The 9,354-nt window shown below is 53.7% G+C and overlaps 1 protein-coding gene and 1 pseudogene across 1 annotated transcript; both read right to left on the reverse strand.

The window, feature by feature from the left end:
• Positions 1 to 933: 933 nt before the first annotated feature.
• On the reverse strand, positions 934 to 2,786 carry LOC120685400 (annotated as a pseudogene).
• Positions 2,787 to 3,357: 571 nt separating this feature from the next.
• On the reverse strand, positions 3,358 to 7,113 carry LOC120695455. The gene is made up of 7 exons (XM_039978700.1): positions 6,256 to 7,113; positions 5,926 to 6,182; positions 5,170 to 5,851; positions 4,892 to 5,095; positions 4,753 to 4,814; positions 4,089 to 4,608; positions 3,358 to 4,015 (listed from the first exon to the last, which is right to left on the reverse strand). Exons 1-7 carry the CDS (start codon positions 6,926 to 6,928, stop codon positions 3,645 to 3,647), a joined length of 2,769 nt encoding a protein of 922 aa, XP_039834634.1. The 5' UTR covers positions 6,929 to 7,113; the 3' UTR covers positions 3,358 to 3,644.
• Positions 7,114 to 9,354: the final 2,241 nt, after the last annotated feature.

Here is a 9,354-nt window from a genome sequence, read left to right on the forward strand (position 1 = left end):
ACCCATCACCGCCGGTCTGCCGCCGCCGCTTGAATCGGCGGGACCCAGCGCTGGCGGGCGGGCGAGCACTCCGCTGGTGGTTGCCGAAGAGGGCGAGGTGGCGGCCGGGGACGTGCCGCGGTGGCGTCCGAGGAGGGCGAGGGTGCAGCCGGGAGGGGCCGCGGCGGCGGTCAGGAAGGCCGGGGCGGCGGCCGGAGAAGAGCCGCGGCGGCGGCCCGGGGAGGGCAGGGGCGCAGGGCGGCGGCCGCCGGGACTTGGGGAGGGGCCGGCTCCCTGCTCCTGCGCGTGCAGCCGTGGGGGCTCGCGGGGGAAGGGGTTGCGGTGGTGGGCTGGTGTGTGGGAGTGGGGAAATAGTGCTAGGGTTTTGATTGGGCCTTGGACCACTAATATGTTCATGGGCTGAATGTAGGATAAGGCCGGTTCCTCGGTTAACCGACGTAGGAACCGAAACCGAACCAATTATTTCGGTTCCTGACAACCAGGAACCGAACAGGAACCGAAATTCTCGGTTTCGGTTCGCTTCGGCTCCGATTCTCGATTATTTTTGCCCAGGGCTACTTGCCCATCCAGCTGACCGCCAATTCCCCCTGGGGGGGGGGGGGGGCACCGGTGTCTCGCCGACGGCGTCCCGGTTCGTTTCCTCCTATCGGCGGCAAGAATTGGCGCGAAAGCGGTCGCGTTCGCCGCGCGGCGGGTTCCCGCGCAAACGCACTGACACGGGCCCCACGCCCGCGGCCGCGCGACAGGCAACGGGAGCCTCACGCGCCACCCGTTGGCAGTTGGCCAGCAGGAGAAATGCCTGTGCGCCTGCTGGTGGAGGCGACTGACGGCTGACTTGATCTCGGTGACCTGTCGGACCGGGGCCGGTTCCTGATGCTGCCAAGCAATGGCATATGTACGTTATGACCGTTCCAGAGGATCGCAAGCGGCGAATAGCAAACAATAATAACGTTATTAGATCATGGGATTCCTGTTACAAACAAGAATTTGATATGACCAAAGCTCCGCTGGAGTTACGTTTACCTTCCCACAAGGGTGCAGTAACAACAAATAACGTTAAGCACATGCATCACAGCCACGACTAATCATATTCACTAGCTAACCACCACATTAACAGTTCACCCTGACGATTACAATTCCACACTCCGCACTCCACTCCACTCCAAAAACATCGGGCGGGGCGGGAAGCCGTGCGGTTCAAGGCAAACCCCCCGCCCCGCCCGGCCGCCTGGGTGGTGGCGTGGCGAGGCCCGCCACGCACTCTCTGCGCTCCCCACTGCTCTAGCAGCAGCCGCAGTACTCCCGCGGCGCGCGCCTGCGCTGCACGGCCGCCCACGCGTCGCCCGCCGGTTCCCGCCCCGAGCGTCCGAACAGCAGGCGCCACGACAGGCGGGGTGACGCCGTCATACCACGCTCACGGCGGCCGCACCGGCTGACGGCGTGAGCCGCGTCGCCGTCACGAATTCCTCGCCCTCCCACCACGGCAGCCAGTCCAACTCCGCTGCAGCCGCTTTGGACGGCGCCGCCGCGGCGCCGATGTCGCCAAGCTCGCCGTAGAGGAAGTCGAACGCCGGTAGCACGGGCGCGGCCGCCGCCTCGTCGGGGCCGTACCGGAGCGACGAGGTCGGCGAAGCGAACGGGTAGAACGGGGCTGCCGCGTCCGCCGCCTGGGGCTCCGGCTCCAGCGGCGCGGGGGACGGCGGGGCTAGGGGCGACGCGAGAGCGCCGTCGTCGTCGTCTACTTCGGGGTCGGACGCTGACGCTGACGCTGCCGCCGCCCCCCCAGCGAGGCCGGAGCTTCATGCGCGGCGACACGGGGACGGAGGGGAAGTTAACGACGGCCTTGGAGCCCTTGAGGCGGAGCGCGCGTCGTCGTACACCGCCGCCGCCTCCTCGGCGGTGTCGAAGGTGCCGAGCCACAGGCGCTTACGCTGCGCCGGGTCGCGGATCTCCGCCGCGAACTTGCCCCACGGCCGGAGCCGCACGCCGCGGAACGGCCGCCGGAACCCTGCCGCGCGGCGCCGCGCGAGAGCCGCCGCCGCCGAGGAGGGCAGCGGCCGCTTATTCGGGGGCACCAGCGCCAGCGCCGCGGGCGCCGAGCCTGCGGCCTCCACGTCGATGTCGATGACCTCCCGCACGCGCCGCTTGCCGCGCTCGTCCTCGTCGCTGGAGTCGGTGTCCGTGGCGTCGGCGTCCACGAAGTAGACACGGATGCGGTTCCGGCCGGAGGCGAGGGAGTCGGCAAAAGACATCGCGTGTCCACCGGTGCTGCTACTGCCACGCCGCCGCCACAAATTTCATCCACCACAAACACCACAAAAATCCCCAAAATCTCACTCAAACCAACCCAAACCTAGAGCCAAAATCCCTCCACCGCCCCCCCCCCCCCCCCACCAAAAAAAGAAAAATCAACAATTTCTGGGGAGACCAGCACGAACCCTGCTCGAAAACGAAGAACTCCCGGGCAGCGCTCCTGCCTTAAGTTCAAAAAAAACCCGAAGAACTCCCAAGATTTGGAGGGCTTTGTAGGGATTTATCTCCACAGATGTAATGCTCCGGCCCCGAGTGAGCTTATAGCAGCAGCTCACACTCCAAGAACCGGGTCAAACAAGCAAAGGCGCCCCCAAATCCCACCCCAAGACCTCAAAATCAGAGACGAACCCGATGAAATCGAGCTCGCGCTACTCCAGGATGGAGGTCGCCGCGGACGGAATGCGGCTAGAAGCCAGGAACGCGAGGAATCCTGGCGCTATTTGTAGGGTTTGGGGTTTGGGGGGTGTTGGTTTGAAGGCTTTCTCCAACTATTTCCCCCATCCAACTCTCCCCAAACGTACTATTTATTATATTTTACTATCTCCCTCCAAAAGATTCCTCCCCCTATAACTCCTTCTCTCCAACCATTCTCCCATATCCATTCCCCTTATACACTATACCTCACTCTTTAACTATTTATTTATCATTTTTAAATTCTAAAAAAATAGTACTGTATTTGTACTACTATAATACATATTGTTATCAAGTTACGAAATTCAAATAAATTTTTTATTATAAACAAATAATATGATTAAAGTATAGAGGGAGTTGTAATCTCCCCTATACGTGGGGGGAGATTCAACTCCACCCCTACGTAGGGGAGCTTTAGGGGTGCCGTTGGAGGCACCCTCCCCTCTAAAGCTCCCCCCACACAGGGGGAGGGTGGTTTGGGGGAGGCGTTGGAGAAGCTATGATCAAGGTTTTTTTATCCGACCGGTACACCCGAACCGCCGGCCACCGGTTCCGGTTAACCGGACCGGTTGGACCGGTTACCGGTTCCGACCGGCCAAATTCAAAACCAAATTCAAACGTAGCCGTTCTAACGGTTAGGACCGGTTAGCCGGCCGGTTTGTTGGTAAAACCGGACCGGTTGCACCGGTTACCGGCCTTTTAACAAAATAAACCGACAGTTTTAAATTGGTTCCGTGGTGTGAAATAAAAGGAAATTTTGGTATGAACTATGCACATATTAATGTAAAATACCACACCAAAGTAACAATTTATAATTATGCAGAGATATACAATATTAATGCGCGTGCATACAAATACCATAGTCCTAATCGTGCCTACAAATACAGTAGTCACTCTCACTGATACACATTAATAATAGTTCAACGTAAGAATGGGAAGACCCCCATTCTGGACGCCATTTGGTATTCGGCGATGGACATCACATTCAAACCTCGCACTCTAAGCAGTTCAGCCTTGTAGTCTTGCCAAGATTGCCCTGTCCACGCCGATGTTGTCTCCCATTCCTGAACTAACATAGTGTAAAAATGGGGGTCTTCCCATTCGTACACCCATCTCGTCTGTGGCTCCATGCTGATGTCAGGTATGGGATAGTGAAAAGAGTGCCTGGAATCGCTATAGGAGGAAGAAGAGTACTGTGGAGTATCGTTGTCCGTCGGTCCAACCGTTCTCCTCGGCGATTCCGGTGCTCCATGATCGGGGTCCTGTGTAGCATGTGTGAACTGAGTCTCCCCTGCAATTAACCATATATAATAATTAGTACTCATAATCAGAAACAAGTGTGCATATATAGGTGCAATGTATACCTGTGAAACGAATGGGAATACCACCACCACTACCACCACCACCACCAGCAGCAGCATCTGCACCGTCACTACCGTCACCATCACCAGCGGAGCTGCTATCCCCAGTCTCTTGATACGGTGGACTACGCTCACCATCGCCATCATCTGTGGACGTGTCGCTGTTCACTGATTTTGCTGTTGCTTTTCCTTTTTGTTTTTGACGCTTCGAGTCACCCTTCGTATGCCCCCTCTGGAATTTCCTCTTCCCTAGGTGAGTGTCACCCACATGTCTACGTGCCCAATCGCTGATGCAAGCATCCCCCGTAGTGTCACGTAGATCTGAGAGGTTTATTTGATCCCTGACAATATGAGACGGGAGAGGGACGTCTCCGTCATCATCATCCTCGTCCAGAACTGGAGCGCGGTTAGATCGACCATATTCCATCCATTCCCGCACCGGATTATTCTCATCATAAAATGAAAGATGGGCCAGCTGGTCGATAAAATCACCTTCTTCACGTATCGGTGGGCCGGAGACCTCCTCTAGTCGCAGACGAAGGTTGTAGTTGACATAGACCAGCTTGTTAAGTTTCTTGTGCGACAATCGATTGCGAACTTTTGTATGCAGCAAGGCAAAAGTACTCCAGTTGCGCTCGCATCCACTGGACGAACAACATTGTGAAACAAGCCGCATGGCAAGATACTGCAGCTTTGGAGTGCTTGATCCGAACATCATCCACCAGGACGCTGTATGTGCAACCAAGTATGTAAGCAATATATTCAAATATAGAGAAAATAACAATATGTTATGGAGTAACTCTTACATGGGGATGTCTTTGGATCCATCGCCATTCTCATTGCCATTTCACTGCCAAACTCGCCAACCTTCTGCCGAAACACCTCAAGCTCCTGCAATGCCTGCACGGCGCTCTGGACATCCGTCATGCGCTCAAAAGTATCCTTGAGTCCACGGAACATTTCTTGAGTTGGTTCCATCGTGTATGAATACCTCGGATTTAGGACAGCAGCTGCAAAATATAAATCACTTCAAATAAGCATAAGTTTCATAGAGTTCCAAAATAGATGACTCGTATAGTCTTACCTGGACCCACATACGTGCCTATGAAAAGGTCACGCATCCTATCGTCCATAACCTTAAGATACTCGTCCCGAGTGGAAACATTATTTCCAAAGAAAGATTGCAGCTCCTGTCTCGTATTCTGGTACGACATCACGACTTCGCACATGTTGGGCCGCTTGTCCTGATCAGCGAAGCGAAGGAACTTGTATATTGCTTGAACTGTGTCGATGACATATTTCAATCCGTCCCACCACTCCAAATTTGAAAACCTGGAATGAGTAAATCGACCATCTTCGGTATCTGCCCATTTGCTTTGTAAAAACTCAGTAGATGCCATCCACTGCATGAAACGATCACGTTTCCGATATATGCTCTCTAAGAACATGTAATTGGTTCCAAATCGAGTGGCATTCCACTTGACCAACTCACCACCGATTGCGTTCCTCATCATTGTATTCAACTGACCATGATTGTGTAACCAATTAGAAATTCGCTTGCATTGCTTGATCGTACCAGAATGTTCGGGCCTTCGAGCTATATCCTTCAACATCAAATTGACGGTGTGTGCTAGACAAGGTGTCCAAAGAATGTGTTCATACACCTCTCCTAGTGCCTTGCAAGCTTTCTTGTAATTCGAGCCATTATCGGTGACTATATGCACGACATTCTCCGGTCCAATCTCGTCCACCACCTTTCGAATCTCCTGTCAAAATAGGTAGGATTTTTTAGTAAGTTTCAAAATATACTCAAAGTGAATGGGACATGTTTAGGGCCTACCCTAAGCAAATATGTGCTATCTTGAGTTCTTCCACTCGCATCAATAGACTTGTGGAACCACATGACTCCATTGCAGTATATCAAAAAGTTGATGACACTCATCCTCGTCGGCCCAGTCCATGAATCACACATCAACGTGACGCCAAATAAGGGCCAGTCTTTCCGAAACTTTACGTACCTCGTCTTCAAGTCTTGCTCGTTCTGATCAAGGTACTTGCCATCAATATCCCGTCCAGTTGGTGATGCGATACCTTCACCTGCAAATATATGAAAATCATGAGATACAGAAATGTAAGCTCATAGGTGTCATACGAATGAAAGAAAACATACCCCACTTCTGTGTCTCCCTGACCGCGCTGACAAAGTAAGGATTGTCAGCCTGTCTTCCAGGTACTCCCGCAAAATGGAAAAACTTTGACCAAGCTTTACCAATAGCTTCCTTTGCATTTCTACCCTTCTGCGTCCAGGAGCCTGTATCAATTCTTTGTTGGGTCATTCCTCTTCTCCCACCGGATGCCACGTTATAATCCTCCACCGCAGGACTCTCCCTCTGCGAAGTTGCCCTACGCAACATCCTCTGCAAAGGATTCCCCCTCGTCGAACCACTATCCCCTCCATGCTCGTATACACCTCCTCTCTGTTCCACCCCCCGTCGGTACACTGCTTCCGCTCTCGATTGGTCCAAGGCACGCTGCAGCTGAGTCTCCTCATCTTCTTCTTCACCGGGATAGTTTCCCTCCGCTGCAGCCTTCTCCCGTCTCAACCTCTCTCGAGCCCGTTCAGCAGTTGCCTTCCTAGCCTTCTCAATGTCACGCTGAAAATACTCCCGCACATCTGGCGGCACATTCCTGCAATGGACCACCTCCGCCCCGCGGTGAGCCAAATGTTGTTTCAATCTAGTCGCACCACCTCCTGCTTTCTGCGTATTACAATACTTGCACCGCCATCCGGGATAAAAATTTTCACCATGTTCCCATACAATATCTTTATCTCTACCTGACATTGTCTATCTGCATAAATGGACAACAAAGACATATCAATCACATAAATCCTAAATCAACCTAAATCCTAAAAACATATATGCACCTTAATATTCAATTCTACCTAAATCCTTACGTCATACACTTAAATCTTACCTAAATCCTAACTACACCTAGATCATACATCTAAATCCTAAAACAAATCATCTAATACTTGCAAAAACTCAAAGGGAAAAAAACAAACGGCTTACCTACCTCCCAGGCCGGCTTACCGCCTATTCCGGCCGGCTTACCGCTGCGCCCGGCCGGTTAACCGGCGCGGCCGGTTAGATCCGGCCCGAGGCCGGCTGACCGGTTCTGCCGGCCGGCTAGCCGCGCTAACCGAGCGGTTGGCCGGCGGTCACCGGCGGTCGGGCCTCCTGGCGCCGCCTGGAGGGAGAGGGAGGCGGAAATGGGGTGGGGGGCGCAGGTCTGAAGGTTCTGGGGGGGGGGCGCCTTATGTGTCGGTGACGGGCCGGTGGGCCTTAATGGGCCGCCTGTTTTTTTTTTTTTTAAATTCAAATGCCCCCAAAATATATCAAATGAATGAATATTTCAAAAAATTTGACACCATTACATTCCTCGCAACTTGAAGTATTTTTATGAATTTTTTGGGATTTTTTCATTTCCTGGAATTCAAATTTAAAATTTGAATTTGGCCCCGGTTTGAACCGCCCGGAACCGGAACCGGGCCGGACCGGTTACACCGGTAACCGCGGTAACCGGTCCGGTTCCCAGCGGTTTTTTTAACCCTGGCTATGATGCGCAGAGGTGGATGCCACTACAGGGGCCTGCCGTCTCTCCTCCGTTGTCTTGTTGATCTTAGCACTGCTGGGGCTTTTACCATTGTGCCCCCGGCGTTACTTCCGGCCCGTCCAGCCAGTGAAAACGGGAGCAGGACCAGTTACCTCGATACTTGGTGCACGTCCGGAGTTTACGGCTTTGCCCCTCTCCCCTCCTCGGTGCCGCGCATGGACAAAACGTTTGCGGCGTCTGGACATGAGCCAAAAAATGAATTTTCTTCGGGGTTGTTTGGCAGGACTCAATCATAACTCCGGCTCCTTAAAATACAGCTCCGGCTCCGGTTTTATCGGTAGAGCGGCTTTTTCGGTGGAACTGGAGCCGTTTTAGAAAATATTTGGCAAAACAGCTCCTTCTAATTATTTAATATATACAGAAAATGTAAAATAACCATACTACCCTTGTCTATCTATTTTTTTCTCAATTAATCTTCTCCGCTTATCCTTTCTTCCTCCCAACGCTCAACAGGCCTGTCGTGGTGTGCAAACCCACAACCGGGTGGCGTAGTGCACCCGCCTAAACCCAGAGTGTGAGTACTCGGGGGTAGCTAGGATTAGTCCGATCTAGATGCAAGAACACGATGAACACAGCAGGTTTAGAGTGGTTCGAGCCGCCGGAGCGTAATACCCTACGTCCACTGTGTGTTGTATTGCTTGTGCTCACAAGAGGTTGAGAATGGGATTGTTCGGAGTGAATCCGAGCTTGTGTTGTGTCTGCCTTCGCTTGGCCTGGCTTTACGTACTCCTCCCTTTTATATCTCAAGGGAGGAGTGTACATAGCCGTTGGGTCCCCGACAGATGGGTCCAGCGATGTAGTATAAAATAACATATTGTACAGACATTATGGCGTTGCAGGCGACGGAGACCTTATTTCTGAATTTCCTTGCTTTGCCCGTGGGAATCTTTCGTCCGGCATAGCCATGCCCTGTCTCGTCGAAACGGCGCCAGGGCGTAGCTTGCCGTAGCCTACCGCGTAGCTGAACGGGCCGTGTAGCTTGCGGCGTAGGCGGTATGATGAAAGGGTGCCGTGCCGTCGTATCCATTTAATGCGGCAGATGCGGATGCGGCGCATGCGACTGCACTATGTACCTCGGTAATATGCGGTCTATAGTGAGGCCTGACAAAATCTGCCCCGCGTGCCACGGCGGCAGAGCACGCCTCAACCACCCGCATGGGAGGTCCTGGACCCATATGGGGGGTCCGAGCCCTCAGCTGTTGGCGCGGAGCTTCCCCTCTTCAGGGACACGTGGCGTCACCGGACCCGTTCCCAGAGCGGGGAACGGGTCCGGGGGCGTTGGCCTGGTGAGGTAAGAGCCGAACCCCTGGGGCCCGGCTGCTCCGCCCCTTAGGGCGTAGTTATGGATGACTACGCGAGTCCTGCCTTGCTGCAGTAGGAGTGGGTATCCCTGCTACAGGGTACCGATAGTGGCCCCCGGGCCCACCTCGTGAAAGGCTACGAACAAGTAGGTGGGGCCACTACTGTGATCTAGCTCTGCATAACTTGAAGCCCCTAGCGTTAGACTGTGCGCGCTGTAGGAGTCTTGTCCGGCTTTGACCATCCATCAGGTTCCCTACTGGCCCATCACGTCGCAACGGCTCACTAACTCAAG

The sequence above is a fragment of the Panicum virgatum genome, chromosome 2K, assembly GCF_016808335.1.
Source record: "Panicum virgatum strain AP13 chromosome 2K, P.virgatum_v5, whole genome shotgun sequence".
Taxonomy (NCBI): Eukaryota; Viridiplantae; Streptophyta; class Magnoliopsida; order Poales; family Poaceae; genus Panicum; species Panicum virgatum.